Source organism: Sparus aurata, chromosome 18 (assembly GCF_900880675.1).
Source record: "Sparus aurata chromosome 18, fSpaAur1.1, whole genome shotgun sequence".
Classification (NCBI taxonomy): Eukaryota; Metazoa; Chordata; class Actinopteri; order Spariformes; family Sparidae; genus Sparus; species Sparus aurata.
In genome coordinates, this window is record NC_044204.1 from 35,978,344 (window position 1) to 35,998,819 (window position 20,476).

At 43.3% G+C, this 20,476-nt stretch overlaps 1 protein-coding gene across 2 annotated transcripts in view; it reads right to left on the minus strand.

Annotated features, from left to right (window-relative positions):
• fstl5 (follistatin-like 5) overlaps nt 1-20,476 on the minus strand; it is a 176,916-nt gene that overhangs the window by 143,480 nt on the left and 12,960 nt on the right. For both annotated transcript variants that reach the window (XM_030396695.1, XM_030396693.1), the window contains exon 2: nt 6,740-6,881. In XM_030396695.1, coding sequence (XP_030252555.1) covers nt 6,740-6,881 — 142 coding nt within the window. The remainder of the gene's footprint in view (nt 1-6,739; nt 6,882-20,476) is intronic.

A 20,476-nucleotide genomic window follows, 5' to 3' on the forward strand; every position in this document is an offset into this window, starting at 1 on the left:
CCGCTGGCAGGCCCGTCTCTGCTGCGCTGAGACTCTGGGGACGGAGAAGCACCCAGCTGTACAACCTGTGGTTCATCTGCCCTGTCACAACGAGCTGGCGGACAACACTCGACATCTCTCCATCCCTGACAGAAGGGAGCGAGAAAAGAGAAGAAAACGAAAGACCTCCCAATCATCCCTATGGAATTCTCAGGAATGCTAGAAGAAAGAGCAGAAAAAGGAAAGGCGGAAAGAGGAAGAGAAGAGGAAGAAGAGAGAGAGAGAAGGATAAGAAGAGGAAGCCAAGCCGAAAAGACAAAACGAAAAAGAGCCGAGACGAAGAAAGGAAAGACAAGCAGAGCAAGAGAGAGAAATGCACGAAAGAGAGGCAGAGATAAAAAGCAGAGAGCAAGAAAGATAGAGATAAGCCAGCAAGGGGACATATAGACATGAACTAACATCGACATCCTCTAAGCTCTCCATCAATACAGCAATCGATCTCCTCCCTCTCCCCTCTCCCTCCCTCCCCTCCCTCTCCTCCCTCTCCCTCTCTCCCTCCCTCTCTCTGTCTCTCCCTCCCTCTCTCCCTCTCCCCCTCCCTCTCTCTCCCTCCCTCTCCCTCTCCCTCCCTCTCTCCTCTCTCCTCTCTCCCTCTCTCCCTCCCTCCCTCTCCCTCCCCATCTCCCTCCCTCTTTCTCTCTCTCTCTCCCTCCCTCCCTCTCCCTCCCCCAGCTCCCCCCCACCCCTCTATCTACACCACCCTCCTCCTTTTCCTCTCCATCTCCTGCTTCACATCCCTCACTCCTCCACACCATCAACTCTCAAGTACACTTCAACTTTTAACATATGACGGCAAATTGCAACTTATCTGTGTGAGAAGTGAGCAGAATATACAGTACATCAGTACTATCGGGCCGAACTCGGCTTAAAGATAGATCCGGTCTTTGCGATAGTGCAAGAAGAAAAATAAGACAGCTCCCTCCTTCTCTTCAGTGTAACTGCTGCTTGTGGACAGCAGAGGTGCTGATGCAGACGGAGTCAGGAAAAGAATCCAGGCTGCGTTTCAACTTCACTGGACATTTTTATGGAGAACTTGGAACGATTATCATCCATGTTTGTGGCGACAAAACCAGATACTTTAAGTCAAAACATGATCTTTCCCTGAACCTAACGGTGGGTTTTGTTCCTAAACCTAACTGGTCTGTCAGCACATTGTTGTCACAACATCATATTGAAAATTAACATGAAGAAACGCTCAGTTTCAACATGTCTGTCTTCTACAGACCAAAAGTCATCCCCACAATATTTATGGTAAATCAACATCAAGGTCTTTGAAAAGAAAATTGTGATACCTGATTTTGTCGCTCAGTCGCAGCATTTATAAAATGCTTTTGAGGAGATTTCAACATATTTAGATATGTAGTGTTTTGTGATATAAAAATATTGCAATATTATTATATGATGTATATTATTATATTTCAAGATCAATATCATCTGCCAGTGTTGACCTATCACAGATAAATCAGTTTATGTGCCGATATTAAAAACATTTTAAAGAGATTATAATGGCAAAAAAGATAATTTATAATTATTTTATTCCCAGTGAAGTTTCCTGTGTCAGTGCTGTGACGTCCTATTAGACACAGTTTATCATTAAACTGTAAATTATCTAACCTCCAACATAAATGTCTCTGTCAGAAGGGTTTGATAACCTCATCTGAGGGATGACTGTAAATATGTGCACATATCTGCTCATATATTGATATCAGAAGCTAAAATCATATATCCTGCTCTAATTTACACTATGGTAACTTTGTGAAATCCTTCATCATAATATCATAAATCTTTGTGTGTTGATTTGGCACGAGACACTCTTCTGTCTTTATGTGATCTCTGACCGTGCAGCTGTACCTGAGTGGAGCTGAGCACACGTTCCTCTGCACCGGCCCGTCCTGACCCTCCTCAAGACAAAAACAAGTCGCACTAGAATAAGTAACGAGCCAAAGAGGAGCACAGATGAGCATGCAGCAGAAGCAGGTTAACACCCGCGTGCACGCTGACATCTTGTTATTGTTGCAGCAGGTTGGCTCCATACAGCGTCTGCTGCTCCGGCCCCTGTGGAGACTTCATAGACGCTGGTTACCTCAGCCTCAGGCTGGCTGCCATTTGAAAGTAGACGGCTCATCAAGATGAGTGACAAGGGTTGGAGCTAAAACTGACCAGCTGAGGAAGAGGAGGGTGGAAAACTCAGACAGTATCTCTGCTGACGGAGGCTGGGACTGAAGCTGCTGTGCATCAAGCTGTTTCCTGTGAATTTTATGATTTATTTTAGTTGTTTCTCTCTTTCTTTTTATCTCAATCTCATTTGCCCAGCCCCCTTCCTCTCTCTCTCTCTCCCCCTCCTCTCTCCCCCTCTCTGCTTATCCCCTGTTAATCTAGATTTGCCATGTGGCCGAGCCAGAGCTGGATGGATGGGGCTTTGCACACAGTTGTCCTTGCCTCCATTTTGTTTGTCCTGACATAACAGCTTGATGTCAGGGCGACAAACTCTCAGAAATTGCTTTTGTCCCCGGTGTCGAGCAAGCTTGGCCGCTATACCACAAATTTTACAAATTACACATCCCGTGTCTCCATCAGTCTTACAGTGAAAGTCGCCGTAAAAGAGCCAAAGTGAAATAAAACCGTATAAAATAAAATCTCCATGTGATATAAGCTGAACTGTCACTTTGAGAGCTATTTTCCACTATCACGGCGATGGATCCTGGTGGCCTGGATCTGTCCTACACCCGACCCCATGTGGAGGATTTCACTGTGAGTTTCTGAAACAATACCAAGGGAATTATGGGTAGAACATGTGACCGGCTGTTTATGGCCGAGTGGCTCCTGGTGACTGAAGTCTTTGTGAGCAAAGCTTATAAAGGTCGCGCCCGATCCTGTTACCCTCGTCAAACACGGTCCTTCAAAGGGACGGGAAGGGCGCCGCTTTAACACGGCCACCACAGAACCACCGCAGAACCACAGCAGAACCACAGCAGATCCAACGCAGAACCACCGCAGATCCAACGTAGAACCAACGCAGAACCACAGCAGATCCAATGCAGAACCACCACAGAACCAACGCAGAACCAACGCAGAACCAACTCAGAACCACAGCACAACCACAGCAGAACCACAGCAGAACCACTGCAGAACCACAGCACAACCACTGCAGAACCACAGCAGAACCAACGCAAAACCACAGCACAACCACAGCAGAACCACAGCAGAACCACCGCAGAACCATCGCAGAACCACTGCAGAACCACAGCAGAACCAACGCAAAACCACAGCAGAGCCACAGCAGAACCACAGCAGAACCAAAGCAGAACCACAGCAGAACCACAGCAGAACCACTGTAGAACCACAGCAGAACCACAGCAGAACCACAGCAGAACCACAGCTCGTGCTGGTGAGATCAGAGGAGGTTCTGTGTCTCTGAATATGCAAATGAGGAAATTAATGCAATTATGTCATTTGGAAAAATGAACATAGTTTTTGTGCCATCATGTTTCATTAATGATGGATGTGAGAGGACTTTAATTTAAGAAGTTATGCAAACTAGATTTTTTTTTATATTTAATTGCCGTAATTGTGTGACTGGGGACTGTGACATCCCATAAAAAGCACAAACAACATTTAAAGTGTGAGCTGTCAATCATGTCCTGAGACTTGGTGTTGCTTTTCTAAAACTGAGGATAACTCATTTTGAAACAACCGTTCTTTATCGCTGCTCACTCGGCTACGTTGACAAGTGGACGACCCGGCCGCTCTGCAATTCTCTGAGCAACAAAAAAGGCTGTTGACATATTTTAGAAAAAGGTTCTTCCAATGTGACCGTTTTGAATTTCCACAGCTTATTCTGACAGGCGGATAGATGAGCAGAGTTTACCACTGTCCTCTCACAGGATGAATCGTAATGCTATGCAGATGCTGTAATGACATTCCTCTGCAGTGTAATCACAGCGCCTGGCACATTCATTTCATCGGAGTGGAAAAGCACATACATCATTTTTGTAGTTTCCCGTCAAATTCCCGCTACATGTGGACATACATTACTTTAATTATTCAAGTCACTGCGGCTCCAAACCAGCGCAATAAAAAGAGAGACAGACCAGACAGAAGTAGCCGGTTTCATTCAGAGATGATACACTGTTCAATACAAAAGGAGGTGAAGCACTATTACACCACCTGCAGAACGTGCTGCTGGTTGAACTAAAGCGACTTTAAGAAGGTATGTCTGCTTCATTCAAATGACAAGACGTTACAATAAACAGCACACAGCAGCACACGCTCGGTGCAGCACGACAGTCTGTGGAAGCAGGGAAACGTTGCACTGAAAGACTAAAAACACAAACAGGAGCGATTTCAGGAAATACTGCAAGTCATCTACCTCCAAGACTTTTATCCCGGTGCCTTTAAACTACCTCAGACATAATAAAGCTGCTTCTTTGTTGCTTTGTCCAAAGATGTTTTTCCACCATCAGTCTGAAGTAAGAGATGATGCTTCTCAAGTCACCTCAAGTTTTTATAATTTGGAAAAATAAAGGTCAATTAAAAGTCCGCTTATGAACAACTTTCTAAATCTAAACACTGGAGTTAAAGCCATAAAGTTTTGGGTTTTCAGAAACATTCATGAGTTCTTTGCTCTGCTGTGGTAAGCGGAGGGTTGCAGGTTCGAGACCGGCGCAGACGAGTCCGTGTGGACGGGTCGCTGCAGAGACGCAGTTCACCCTCTGACATCTCTCCATACATTAACACATGTGCAGCCACATGTTTCCTGGGGAGGTTTCTGTCCAAATGATTATGGGCGATACTTCAGATCACCATAAGTCATGATAACTGACACGCTGCCGGCACTTTGGAGGCTTTGGAAGCTTTAGCTAAGTGGCCTAAGCAATAATAATAGTGTTAGTGGTATTCGCTCGATAAAGTCGCTAACCTTGATCTTCATGAATGAATGATACGCAGTACTAATCGCTCTAAGAATGAGGATTAGCTTCCTGTTACCATGGAGAACCCCGAGTCCAGCTGAGTGACAGAACATGCTGGAAGTTGTTCCTATAACTGGTACGAGGTATCACAGAGACTGGGAATGAGGAGGAAACGTCCTGTTAGTGCACGCGTGTCTGCAAGATCACAACAAATATCAAAAAATCAAAGATTTCATCTTTAAAAATTATTTAAATGACGTCTTTTCGAATACATTTGAGATCTTGGGGCTCGTCTTCTAAATTTGAACACGTATCAGTTTCCCATCTTTCCTGACAGACGCTGTAGATTCACTTTCAAAGAAGATTCTGAGATCAGTCACACCTGTTAGAAACACTATCGATCCCTGAAGGCTTACACCTAAAAGCATAAAACACACAGACTAACGAAAGACACACTTTATACTCCATCTTTAAGAGACGAAACTGTGAAATCCACAATGCTTCTTTTCTCTCTTCTCTCACAGGAGATGCAGGATCTGGAGCTGTTGTTTAAAGTATTGATAAAACAACGTGCAGTGTCACACTGAGCGTTCGCCTGAGATCCAGCCCTGGACAGGCAGCTGGTGCTGGATTATAAAGCCTCTCAGAAGTGCTATCTCTGCACTTTACTGAGATCATACAGGATTTCTGGGTACTGAAGTTTAAATCTCTCTACTTCCTCAACACGCACAGATTCCAAGGTAGCTGTGGCTTGAAATAAGCAGAACTCCTGCACAGCTGATATATTCAGCTCATGCGCTCTGAAAGCATCTCTCATCTGAATAAATCTTCAATCTTCAGTGAATTCAAAAGGTCAAAATGTGCTTGACCACAGCGTTGATTTGACATCTTTGCATGGCTGCCGGCTCCTCGCTCGACTCTCATACAGTCAGTGACGCTCCCACCATCTGTTCTCTGTGTCTCCATCTTCTTTACTCTCCGCCCACCCTTCAGTACCGCTGTGTGTTCCTTTCCTTCCTATGCAGACGTGACTAAGGCTCACTGAAACAGACCTTAAACACAATATTTAATATGAAGATGACAGATTGCCCTGAAGTAAAAGCGAGCACAGAACTATTTTCACTTTATTGTCACTGCAAATTTTTTTTTTTTATCTTGACTTGGATAGGGAGGAGAAGTGTTTACTAAAGAACAGAACTGGAAAGAGGGCTTATGGGAAATGTGTTCTGAAGGACCACAATCCAACTAATGCCTCCTGATAAAAACACTTCGCTTTCCACAAAGTCCCCGTCTGCCAAAACAGCCAATTTATCTCCCAGTCTGGCTTTAATTGATCCATCTCTGCTACTCCACTATTCTGGAAATGAATCAGACAAAAAAACCCAAAAACATCACACGAGTTGAGAGCATGCTGGAAGTTCAGAGGGGAGAATGTAATTCATACAGCATTAACAGACGCTGCCGGGTCAGGGAGCATTAAATGACATCTTTTATTTTAAACGTTCAGCTCAAATGACATCCAAACCTCCCCACTTCATTCAAAGCTCATCTTCCTCTTTGCTCAGCTGTGCCTCGCATTAATCTGATAGCAGTGTGTTAAAAGACGGTCCCCTGGCACAGAGGGAGGGATAATGAATCATCAAGTATTTTTCAGGAGGCAAAAAAACAACAGCCACAGGAGAGTCATCTGAAGCTGGAACAAAGTGCCGCTGTAATTAGTTTCATACTTGGCAAAAGAACATAGTCCCTCTTGTTACGGACAGCAAATGAAAAAAGACGGCGATCAATACCTTGTGTCGGAATCTCACGACTGGTCGATAGGGCGGCGACCTGAATTCCTCCTTGTTGGGCCTCCCGTCGGTGCCGAGCACAGCGAGACCCAGCAGTAGAATTGCCGCCGACCACCATCTGGCTGTCTTCATTGGTCTTCTCCTGTCAAAAAGCAAACAAGAATGAGTTTTCTTCTCCAACGCTGGAGGTTCAATACTGGTTCTACAAGACAATACATCAAGTCCACCGCAATTAGTGTAGACAACGAGAACCGCAAAACCGACGCTGGTTAAAGCTAAAGCTATCAATACGTGCCTCACACTCAGAGAAGAGATTAGATCTCCTTTGAATCAATTACAGGGAAATAGACGTCATGAGAAAATCAAGATAAAGAAGACAAAGAGCCAATATATTAAGGCAATTAAAGTGAGGGCTTCAGATTAATTAGGCTGAGTGTCTCAGTCAAGCAACTGTGATGTGGCGCAGAGATTAAACAGTTTCCTCACATCCGCACAGAGACGCAGCCAAAATATATTTATATAACGGGGGGAGAATATTCACTTTTCACCTCCAATATAACAGCATTTTCAATAATTTATTGCTCTGTATATAAACGAGTTTGACCTTTGCATGACATGAATTAAACAAAACAGTTGTTTGTGGGAGAAAAACACACGCCCCGAGTACCAGAAGCAGCAAAGTGACAGGAAGTCAAAACGCAGAGAGTACACAGAGAAGAGGATTTATATTAGCCGGAGCTCTCATATTGCCTGACACAAGGTTTAACCCACGCACACACACACAGGCACACACACACACACACACACACACACACATGCACCATACAAATACACACCATACACAAACACAAACACAGAAGCTTTATGTTAAAATCTGCATTGTGTTTGCTGCTTCTTATTTTCCTCTCTCGTCTTTATCTGTATTTATGTCCTCAGTTCTTTGTGCGGCACGTCGTAGAAATCCCCTCTGTTAGAAGCTTTACAAACACATTTGACTCGACTTGACTTGTTGATTTTCACAGGCAAACACCGAGCTGTATTTTCTGAGCCGTCTCAAGCCAGCGCCGCCTGCTCGTCATCCTCCAGCAGAGAGAGATGACTGACAGCAGGACAGTGACCCTGCTTCCTTGTTCCTCTGGAGTGACACTGAGTCAGACAACAATGGTTCTGTTGTGGCAGCTCTGTGGGCCCACATGCTGTTCACTGGAGGTCAGGGGTCACGCCTGCAAAGTGGTGTGTCACTGTGATGTGTCGGAAACTTTCTGAGCTGCGTGACACGTACAAATGTTCACTTTGAAACAACTTTTTTACTTGCTGACGTAAATATAAATCTTCAATTAGAAGAACAACTACAGACTCGTGATGGTTTCACAGCACCGACAGCAGCGGCCAACTGGTTGTTCTGTGGCTGAAATACGTACAACTTTACACCTGGTGGAGTCGACCTGGTTAGAAATACACAACACTTTGTTGTCGGCGGTGTTGTTACATCATCACAAAGCGGACTCTTGTTTTATCTAACGTCTTTGAGTTGAAGGGAAACACTGAAAGTGGGATACATCAATTAATCGGCGTTAGCTTCGGTTTCAGTGATGTGTGTGTCATTCACTGACATCTCCTCATCAGCAAACATCCACTGATGCAAGCAGCTGATATTGATCCATTGTGTCGCATTCATTTTGCTATTCAGCCCAGCCTTCCCTCAGACTGCAGGCACACACTGGACTTACATTACTATGTCCACAGCTCTGTGTGAACATGCTGAGTGCGGTTTGTCTTGTTGAAGAAAATTGTTGCCTTCATTTAATCTCAACAACACACCTGTAAAGTTTCAAGACTGCATCTGTAACAGTTGTGGTGACAACATCTGTCCAGACAGACACACAAACACCTGGATAAGTCCTCAAAATCACGTCTGTGGTGGTTCCTGAAACAAAAGCTGTCTCCAGGACCACATTTTGTCATGATGACACACACACTGACACACACAGACTCACAAGATGAAAATAATACCAGCCGGCTACGCTGTCGTTGCCGGTAAAGATCAACAGCCGGGGAAGGCTTAGAATTGTCTGCTAGATTCAACGCCCGATTTCCAGACTGCTTCTTTAACCTTTAGAGACATTGGCATTTAAAAACCAATATTCTCTGTCAAACACGGAGAAAACTTTTTTAGAATCTCAGACGGATCGTCGGAGCTCGTCCATTAAATGTTCAAGCAAAATTTGAAAAACTGAGACAAACAAACCAGCTGAAGTAGAAGAAACCAGTGTAGAGTTACAGCAACACATCAGCCACAGTGCTGAAAGTGACTTGATAATGAAATGAGTAGGAAGCTCGGTACCAGAGCGTAGAAAATCATAAAAGTTCTCAACCTGAGTAATTGTTAAACATGTGGTGATGATCAACAGCCTCACCAGCCCCTGCAGACATCATACAGTCACTCTGTGCCGCGGGGCACCAAGAGTCCGACCTACTGCTTCTTTAATGTGATCATATGCATTCTCTGTGCATTTTAAAACTCTCCAGATTCAGGTAGGAACGCTGCCCGCAGCTGCTGCTGCTCCACTTCTCTGCTAACAGTCTTTCCGCCACACTAGGTGGATTACCATATCTGCTAGCACAATCAATCAACTTCTTGCGGCGTCCCGGTGTTAAATGGGTTATTAATGGACTAACTTTTGGAGGATGCTGTGTCAGACACAGAGTCATGTGCACAGTTTTCAGAAGTTTAACTGCATCATACAGTTACTAGCAGGGGAATTTAACTCATTACAATGAGTCAAAACTGGAAACAACTTTTAACTTCTACTACTTTTACTACTGAATCATTAGTAAACCTTGCAGCTTTGAACGGCGTCTAAAGTGCCAGCTGCTGTCCTGTATTTCATTGATAGAGTAAAAGCTCCCTGAGAGAGCAGAAGCCGTCTGGACTCTGGATGTAACGGACATTTAAAAGTGCTGCTGCTCCACACAGCACAGCACACAAAGGCGTTTTTTTTCTGAGATTTTGTGGCCAATGGTGAGTTAATGTTCGTGTCATTGAGTCTACTTTTCTTTTCATCCTGTGCACCATTACTGTTAACAGAGCTTTGGCACAATGACAAACTACACAGATCAGAGGAAGGAAGCAAAAGTGAAGAAAAAACAAACGTCCACTGCAGAAATCATTAACGGCAGCGACTCAGCATGTAGTGCTGCTGAGAAGTGTTTCTTATATTTTGTCCATTTATATGAAAGCGGGTAGACTTAATATTGGAAACATTTCACAGCATAATGCGATGCAGTTCAACTGCACCAACTACAGCCTCCACTATGTGCACACAGTTCAAAATGTAAAACAAAGCCCTCATGAAACGCATCAGTTTTAGCCGGGTGGAGCTTAAACAGAGGAACTGTATTGTATTGTGATGTGCACATAGAAGACTCTGCATGGATGCAGTGACAGAGTGTAATCAGGAGTTCGTAGGCAGCTGACTGTTGATTTTCCAGCATCAGTTTTGGGCAGGCGGACGTCTGGGCTCATGTCCGACTCTGTTGGTTAACACAAAATATGTGTGAAATCTGCCTCCAAACAATCGTCAGCGATGTCAGCTGTTTTCACCTGAAGCTATCTCAGCCGCCATTAAAGGGATATTCCGTTGTAAATGTTAGACTCCCTCTCAAGAGACAAAGTTTGCAGACCGCTAGCTAACGTAGTTTCAGCATCCTCAGAAACGACCGCACGACAACAATACACTGCAGTAAATGGGTCCAAGAGTCCAGAGTTCCGCAGCTCAGTGATGATCATTACTGCGGGACTCTGCTGCACTCGGTAATCGACTCACAGGGCTTCCCCACAACAAGGAAGGCTTCTCAGGTGGTGAGTTTCGTTTATATTTTCCCACAAATACGGCAACGATATCAAATGTTAGGTGCCCCGGACTATGTGCTGGGACCCTGTTTCTAACGTTGCTGAAGTTTGGTGCTGTTCTGAGCATTATTTGTGGCTTTTTGGTGGCCGTCTCATATTTGGACCCATTTACTGCAGTGTATTGTTGTCGTGCGGTCGTTACTGAGGATGCTAAAACTATGTTAGCTAGCGGTCTGCAAAATGTATCTCTCGAGAGGGAGTGTAACACAGTTTCACGGTGTGTTAGACCATGGATTAAACTTACACCGGAATATCCCTTTAACCAAACACAGGGAACAAAGCTAAGCCAAGAAAACGTGTTTGTGACGTTTGCCAAGTTAAGTAAGAGCCTTGTCTTAAAGCTGGCATGTGAAAATGATATTTGTATATAGTACAGCACATTAATGCACCGCAGACAGATACTGTATTAAAAGATGCAGCTTTTCATATTGTGGACTGTTGTAGTCTGATTCTTAGAGGACTAAATAAAAAGGCTTTTAGTTTAGAATGATCTGCTTGTATAGACTGATGAGTGAGTATGTGTGCAGTCGTGCAGGCAGCTTTAGAACGACACACATTGAGATGCATCAGGATACGTTTGGGTATCGTACATTCAGATTGTTGACATTCAAACATCTCATCATTCACATAATTCACCCAAAGTGAAACTGGGGCTCCAGGTCAGGTTTTCCAATAAAAGCCTCTACAGACGGTGTATGTGACTCAGTTCAGCTTTGACATTGACGGCCTAAAACACAAATAAGAAGTCAACGTCCCCTCCAGTGAAGAAAACAGGTGCACATGATGTCATAAAACCTGGAGGTATAATGGACAAGGTCAGGACTTTAAGCCAACATTGCCTTAATTTGATTGACATCAGCTCTTTTGTGAGCGTGTCATATATTGTGTATTCACTCTGTCTGTGTGTGAGAGTCAGAGTGCATGTTTGAGTAAATACTCAAAGTCTTATTTATTAGCCTTGAAAGCACGGGAGACAGAAGCCGTCGGGAAGTTTTCCCTCGACCCCCTCTGGGAACGCCATCATAACTTTGGCTTGTGGTTTTAAATTCCCCGGAGCACGTCTAAGCTTTGGCATTGACTTTCAAATGAAGACTACCTATTTCCCACTATGTACACAATGCATCATGTCTTGACAAGCTCACAGCCGCTCTCCTCTCACCCCCCCATCCGTCTCATTCAGCAGATTTCTGCCTTTCAGTGCACTGGGCAAGCATAACAAACAAGTCCATACAGATGCTGCTACAGACACTGTGTGCATGTTCTGTCTGTGTCCTGCCTGCTGCAACACACGGGGAATCAGCTGAGTTTGAATGAATGCACATATTGTAATTTACTATCAGCTGTCATGCATGTTTAACCAAGTCATAAGCCTGGAAAATAGGAATACATTATTAAACATGCCACACATTTTCCTGACGTTACACATGATTTTCCACCAAAAGGCCTTGAATCAGGAATATAAACTCCCACATGACTATTAGTCAGCTTAGACTAATTCTGAATTATTGCTGATAACTCTTCAATTTACAGCTTTCTAATTACAGTCAGCTTGTCTCAAACGTAATTAAGCAAAGCCCCTGAGAAATCAGGAATTCTACATATGGCTGATGGTCCACCGGGAACACTGAGTCTCCTCTGTTTCTCCAGTAGACAGTACAGTATGAGCATAGTCGAGACAAGGCCAGAGAACATATAGTTTCACAATCACAACAACATATGGTGTAAGTTAAGAAGAGTCAGCCTTCTGCAGAAAGGCACCAAACCCGCTGGCAGTGCTCAAACTGTTTTAGCAACAAAAGCTGCAGCCAACGTTCCCTGCAGCATCTGTTCTCCAGCAGCAGCTCCAACGTCTCCTGCAAAGTTTCTCAGTGCAACTAAACATTTACTCTTATTTCTCTACAAAGTGCAAAAATCAGGAAACACAAGAGTCATTTTATAAACTCAAGAGCCGATATCATGAAATACTGTTTGTGAAAAGAAGGAGGTTCAAATGTCCGAATCAGCAGAGCAGAGGTTTATAGGTGCAGCTCAACAAGACATCACTATAATCCATATTTTCTGTAAAACACGCCTGTTAAGCCTGAACCAGAGAATAGTGTTCGATCTGTGTAAACTGCGGCCAAAAAAATTCTACTTGATTTTCTGACATATGATTTTGTTTCTGGTATTTTGACTTTTGACTCGTTCCCAAACTTCTGGCTTGTGACTCGTGTCTTTATGTGACTGTCATCATCAGTTTAATATAAACTTTTGTTTTCAGTGAAAGACTTATTTTAAAATATAATATGTTAGAATTCTGCATTAAAACATCTCTTCAGAGTGAAAAAGGTGGTGACTTTAAAACATGACCTCATCTGTGAGCATGTGGTCATCAGATACACTTCCATCAGCAACAGTGATCGTACAGCGTGAATTTGTTCACGTCACTCGTCGCAGGTGTGCACTCAGTCCAAACAGCCAGTCTGATCGACTTCACATCAGCTGTAAACTAATCTGTTAACCAGCAGCAGGTCGGGAGGTAAACACGCCTCCCATCTGTAAAGGATCAGAGAGGAAACTCTGGTGTCGTTCCTCCAGCAGCTCTGGCGTCGCACCAGACTCTCTCCTGCAGCCGAGCAGCTGCAGCGACTTCCCTCCACTCGGCCCGACATCCCCCCAACAACTCTGCATATTCTGTCTTTGGCTTTGTTTTGATGGGGAGAGCCTGGAGGCAGAAATCACTTATTTAACTAGTCACAACAGGTGAACAGTGAACTTTAGAGCCCTGAGAACGTCCCAGTAGCCCCTCATCTGGAAGCAAAGATTAGGTGAACATATAGAACAGCAGATATTTTCTTCATCTTTCCAACCCCGTCGACAGGTAGGGAAACACCGTCTTCAAGGTGCAAAATTAACTGTTGTCCACCGGCCTGAAGGCTTGTGAATGTTCACACTTTACCAGCCACGAGATAGATTACCATTTATTCATTTTATTTTTTGTTTATTTATTTGTTGGGATCCCCATTAGCTGCGCTCTAGAACACCGCTAGTCTTCCTGGGGTCCACATTTAAAACCATGTGTGTGTGCATGTGTATGTGTGTGTATGTTAGTTTACAGATATGAAATTCCAAGATATTTTTTTATTTGCTTTTTGAAAGTTAGTTTGTGCGTGAGTTTAGTTATTGGCAGTGGTAGGGAGTTCCATGCTTTAATTGATCTATATTCTATTGTGTGCTTCAAACACAATAGTTGTTGTTCTGGCTGGTTTAATCTCCAGTCACTTGGATATTTTAAAGGAATCTGGCAGCTGACTGGTTCTAACTTTGAGCCCGGACTGTCTTGTTCCTGCAGATGGATTGAGAGACCCCGGAGCTAGCTGACCGGACGACTGCTCAGTTCAGTCACATGCTGTGTGCAGTGTGCAGACACTAGAGGATGTATAGCTTTTTAATTTAAATATTTCATCTTTTTCTAACTACTAAAGCTGAAAACATGCTCGGCTGCCATGTTTTACTCCTTTTAAGTCGTCATGGCGAGCTCCCAGTGAGCTGTGCAGAAACACTGAGGGATGTACTGCAGCTCCGGAGTGTGAGCGGGTTCATAAATGAGGAACGGGGCAACATGCATGTTCAGCGGACTGACCACGGCCAAACAACCTATTACACCCTCGATGTGAGGCTGAGTCCTGCTCAAGGTCACTGTGCTGCTTGAAAAACTCACATTACACAAACAGTGAACTGAAGCTCCTTCCCACCAAAAAGCAAACATGTGTCCATGCGTGAGACTTATTCATCCTGACAATCAAACAGCTGGAACCAATCAATATGTGACAGGTTATATTTTTAACACAATATATTTTGGGAAGCTGTTCATTCACTATCTTGAAAACATAGATAAACCAGTTATATTAATTTTTTTATCTCTGTGCGTCACATCTTTCAGGCGCCAGATATCCTGTTATGAAGTACACAAGGTCACACTTCTGCCACATTAGCTTATCTTACGCTTTCTGCCACAAAACAAACTGATGACTGATAGAACGGAGACACGCGGCGGAAAACACTTTGACTTTCCCTCGCAGATAGTGTGAAAATCAAAACCCGTTCTGCAAGACACACCATCTTTACACCAACAGTATTCTGACTCGTTTTCTTTAAATGCAGTTTTTGCAGACTGTGTTTGAACCTTGTCGAGTGTTGAAATGACATTTGCAGTCATTCATCTTTTTCCTGTGGCAGCAACTTTTCAGCCCTATCGGCAGGTATATCCTATTTTTTCTGTAGTATAAAATGCAAAGTAGGAAAAACAACCCCTTTTCTTTTTTCCCTGTTATGTTATCTGATTTGCTGAGCGTGCATGCGATTACACTGAAATCACCCTGCTTCAAAGTCAGCCAGACTTGCAGATTTACACCAGGGAGCGGTGCAGTACAATTAGAGGTGCTGTGGAGCTGAGCTGCTTACTCAAGCCTCAGTGCCTTGCTTAACAGTCCCACTGCAGTGTGATGGATGACAAGGTGATCGCAAGTTGCTGTGAAGAGTCGAGGTTTAATAGTTCTGCATCAACAACATATTACTGAAGAGAAATAATCAGCCAAAGCTTTACTTTGAGCTTCTGCTTTCCTGCTGAGATAAGGAAGTGATGTTCATTGAATCTGTCAGGATGGTAAACAGAAACAAATGAGTTGATCAGAGTTCATCTGATATCAGTGAGTGAAATATAAACAAATGTATGTATGTTACTGTAAAAACACAAATAAAGAAAAGCCTGCTGTAACAAACATCAAAATGTTACTTTGAGTGAAAATACAAAAGCATCAGCATCAAAAGAAACTTAAAGAACCGAAAGTAAAAAGCATTTAGCCACGTACGACATACACACAGTATCCTGTACGTACAGTGTGCAGAGTCAGAGTATTCAGCTGTGTTTGAGTTATTCTCACAGTCCTTCAGTATCCTCACTCTGTGAATTATTACTCCATACTCTCGAGTTTGATTAATATTCCTTCAGTTGTATTGAATGTTGCATCCAGCTCGTGCCTGCACAGCACAGCGACCTGCACAGTAGGAAAGTGCAGTTGTAAGGTGTCCGTTTGGTTTTGTACTGCTGCAGCTCTTGTAAGCATAAAAAGAGCTTTAAACAAGGGTGAAATTTAGAGCAGGAAGTTGTTTTAACTCGAGATATTGGATTTGTTTGTTTTTTTTCTGCATATTCGTCAGCAGGAGAAGGTCATGCATTTCGTGCTCTGAATTATTTTGCAAATGTTCAGTGACACAATGTGTTTGTTTGTCTTGCAGACACAAGGAGACAGCTTAAGATATTTCTTTTGGTTTATTTAGTGGATTTTGCTCATGATGCAGACAGACACTGAGTTCTCAGGAGTTCTAAATCTGTGCAGTGCAGACTGGACAACAATGTCGTCCTACTTAACCTCGGTCATCACAAACATGGATTCAATGTGCAGAGAAGAAGGTTCACTTCATGTTTCACTGTATAACTGCATGTGATGAATAAATATTCTCCTTCAGATTTTTCTCCATGTTTTCAAATTCTCTGGGTTGGTCCCTGCAGAAAAAAAAAAAATCCTATCTTCACCAGACTTCAGTCAAAATGGATCCCTGCTGTGCAGCTGCGAAATTGGGATTCAGTTTGGGGCACATGGGCCTGTTTCAACTAGCAGGGATGCACTGGTGCTCCCAGTTTGCTCTGTAAACCAATGATTTCCTGGAGAGGCTTGTTTGAAATTATTCAAATTGTCAGCGAGGTCACTGGAGGGGAACTTGAAGTCAGCAGATAAACTGCTCTGCCCTCCACAACACCTCCCCCACCTCGCTCTCCCTCACATATGTCACAGCTGTCACCTCCTGACCTCCTGTGGGCAGATCTCTTTAAGCACGCTCAGCGGTATTTCTATGTACAGATCAATTTGTTTGGAGTACTACAGTTTGTCTCTGAGATATCTGGAGAACACTGGAGCATCTGCTGTGTGTTTGCTGCCCAAGCACCCTGCTGCAGCATGTCTTATTTGGCAGAGTTATCGTGGCACTTCTCATACTCATATATCCCCGGCAGCACTGTACACTGATAAAGGACTCCTTCAAGTTCAGAGCACGTCCAAAACCACAGGCGACACACTTCCCCTAGGGTAGTGCTTCCGTTTGGTCCTTGTTCTTCCCTTACAAGCGCACAAAAAACAGTGCCAATCTCTCAGATGGAGCAGTTTCCTGCAACAAAGGAACAGAGGGATGACTGTGAATGTCGTACATTGCTAAATGAGTCTTCGTTCTAGTATTCATGTTATGCCTCTGCATGAAACGCTTTCTAGAATTCCTTACACCGTTTGTCTGCTTTGCTATTATTTGGAGGAATCAAGCCGACATCAGCTGCCTTTGTGGTCCGCACTTTTATGATGAAAATCAAACACTTGATGCTTGAAAAGAATCTGCTGAGAATGTTTTGCAAAAGGTGAGAAAAAAGCATTTGGCTGTGGTTGTCTGATAGTTCTGGAGGAGTAAAAAGCTGCAACAACTCAAGCAGACCGTACCACATTTCATTCTGCACGACCAGCAGTCAGCCAGTCAGTTAATAAATGGTAAAGTGGGTTCATAAAAAGGGGCAGCGCTCGCCTAGAGGTTAGAGAAGCTGGACGGTGAATGTAAGGTCGTAAGCTTATATGAAGCTCATATAAGCTCAGAGAAACTGCGTGTTTGAAGTGAAGGGGCAAAAAATCTTTTCCCCTCAGAAAATACTGCTGTGATTTCTCCGGGCGAAACACTCGACCCCCAGCGAGGCAAACAGCGGAGCCAAGAGAGTCGGTATCGCCCCGCTTATTCACAACACAGATTATTGAGATGTAGAGAGAAAGAAAACTCATTCCTCATGACTTCACATGTTAACTGTGCATGTACAGTATGCAGGCTATAAACCGAGAGTCCACCTCAGTCGTTTAGTGTTTTAGTTTAGTTGCTAGTTCATTTTCAGCAGCAGAATGCACATGAATGATTTCCAAAAGCCAGTTGTTCACATTTACTTCATTTAGTTTCCTTTAGTTGTAACGTTCCATGCATTATGTTTACCAAGACAGTGAGAGGACACTTTCATTCTCTGCTGTCGGTCTTTATTATTGTACACGAGAAGCAAATATTTGTTTTAAATAATTATTATTCCTTTTTATGTCTTTTGAAAGTAAAAATCAGGTTTTACTTTGTCTTGTATGGAAATATTCCAACAATAAAAGACAGAAACGATCCCGACTGGAGGTCCGTCCTCTCCAGAGTTTCTATTGTTGTACGTCGTCAGTTGTCATGGAGACGGTTTTGTTGGCGTGCGAGCTCAGCGGCTGTAATGATTTCATCCTCAGCACGTTTCAGACCTCTCATCCTCGGCTTAAACGCAGGACTTCTCTTTCAGAAAGTCCTTAAAGAACTGAGGATTAAATGAACCACAGCAGGTGTTTTTGAAGCGCGTCAGGAGATTCTGTATTGAGAACATTTTGATGCAGAAAAATAGATTTGTCTTCACATTTTGCAGTGGTGAGGTAAAGAATTGAAGATCAGCTGTATTGTTTTGCTTCATTCTGGTTTAAATCATCATCTTTTATCGCCGTGTTTTACGAGCGTGCAGTTAAGTGTCAGTGCGGTGCTGATCTGCCATCTTCCGTTTTTTGGCAACTGCTTAGGAGCTACTCAATCTCTGTCGCTAACATTTCGGCGATCACTTGTCCAATCTGGCCAAAACTGTCACATGTTTCTGTCACATCGTGGCAGAATGATGTTTGAGTTTGTTGCTGTGCTGTTGATGCGTTCAGACTGTCGCTGCACATGAGAACTGCCCCGTCCTGCTGTTTATTCCAAGCTGTTGCAGCAGCTGTAAACAGAAAACACTTTACAGTTTGCCAGAGGATCTTTCAGAGAAAAAAAAAAAATATACATCTATAAAGCAGGTGCTTCCAATCTTAAATGTGAAAGCTGTCATGAAAGGATATCGTTGACTCACAATTGTGCGATATCAACCGGCAATACGGAGTAAAACATGTTTTCCTTTTCAGCAGGAACCTTTCCATGAACCCAGGAAAAATATTAGAAACTTAAAGAAGATCTCTTCTGTTATTCTGACGGCAGGAACCTCTCAGTAGCTGGACTGCAGTGTGTGCCCTCACAAAAATGATTTTGCTTTCAAGGTAATATTTTCTGATGGTTCAGGTGCTAAAAGGTGAAGTTTGTAGTAGTAAAGGTCAGCAAAAAAAAGGTCACACTCAAGTCTGGACGCTGCTTCCACTGATGAACAGTTTGTCTGTACAGGAACTTCTTTACTTACTGTTGATGTGTGAAAGTTGTACAGTTCACTAAAAACTTTAATTGTGAAGTTAACTTGCAGATTGTTTCAAATAATTAGAGAAAACAATTTTTATGATGATCCTCGAGACTTTCATCCAGGAGATCATAACGTGTGAACTGATGGCAGAATGCAGGCAGAGCATCACAACTAATTACTCCACAAAGGTTCTGTTCACCGTTCACCGGTCGCTGGACCCGTCTAACGGTCCAATATGGTGTTTTTTAGTCATTGGTAATGGACCGGTTCAGTTGTTCAGGTACGAGGACATTTTTACTGTTGAATTGAGCAGCTGATGGAACACAAACACGACTGGATGGATCATTTTTACAGTACAGTAACTTTTAGTGGAGCTTCTTGGACTGTTGGTCAAAAACCTGAAAACACATCATGTTAACCTAAATATTTGATTCTGCCTTTAACTGAACTGATCAAACTAAATGTTGGGCTTTGATTGGTATAAAATTCTGCCATGATGCGTCTCATCAGCACCTCTTTCTCTCTGAATAATGCAGCAACATGAGCAGTCTTGTCATCCACCCAGAATTAGGTGGCTGGGAGCCACCTCCTGACAAAACCATCATTGTGTAATCACCGGCCATTCATCTAAAATGACATGGTGACAGATGTTTTGGTGAGAGGATGTACGGTGTCTTTCTGCTACGAGAGCACTTCCTCCGCAGACGCCCAGCTGTGCTGGCAGCTGTATCTGCTGACAGCTAGCATGCATTCTGCTTTGTGTGCAGCATCTAATTTTCCTGTGATCTCCATATTCAGAAAACACATTTACATTCAACATATTTAACTTGTGTTTCTACACAGAATAGCTCACATGTGACCTGAAGGCTTTTCTCTGTCTGTCTAACAATGAGGAATTTGTGCTGATATGTTGGAAACCTTTTTAATTGATTGCAGCGTAAAGAGTGAAACCTCCAGGTCGACGACTCCTGGCGAGTTGTGAGAATGTTCCTTTTGATTTGTTTTGCTTTAACCTGCAGAATTAAAGAGATCAGTATTTTTCTGACACACTTTCTACAGTAACTACAGGCTCACCTTTAAGCTGCGTCTTTAGAAGCAGCCTTTTATTCAGATGTTCAGCTGGGTAAAATGCCAGCCGGCGTCATTAACAGCATCCTGGTTTGTGCTATTCACAGCAAGATAATGAGCAATAGTAGCTGTGGTGAGAGTAAGGAGTTGAAAAGGGCTCCTTTTTAAAAAGTATAGCTTTCTTTCTTTCTCTCTTTCTTTTCATCTGATTTTTCAGAAGGGGGATTTCTTTGTGGAGCTTAAATTGGGTCCAAATAGTTGAGCCAAATCTGAACATGCCTCAAAAAGCTGAGGCCCCAAACCTGGCACAGCCTTAATCACCCCTCAAACATCCTGGATCAGGTCCAAAGCAGAGCTACTTGAGCTGCCTAATGTCCCTCCATAATCACCATGATACATTGAATGTGACCAGCTATGGTGATGAGCTAATTCATTAGGCTAATTAATGAATTAGCCTAATGAA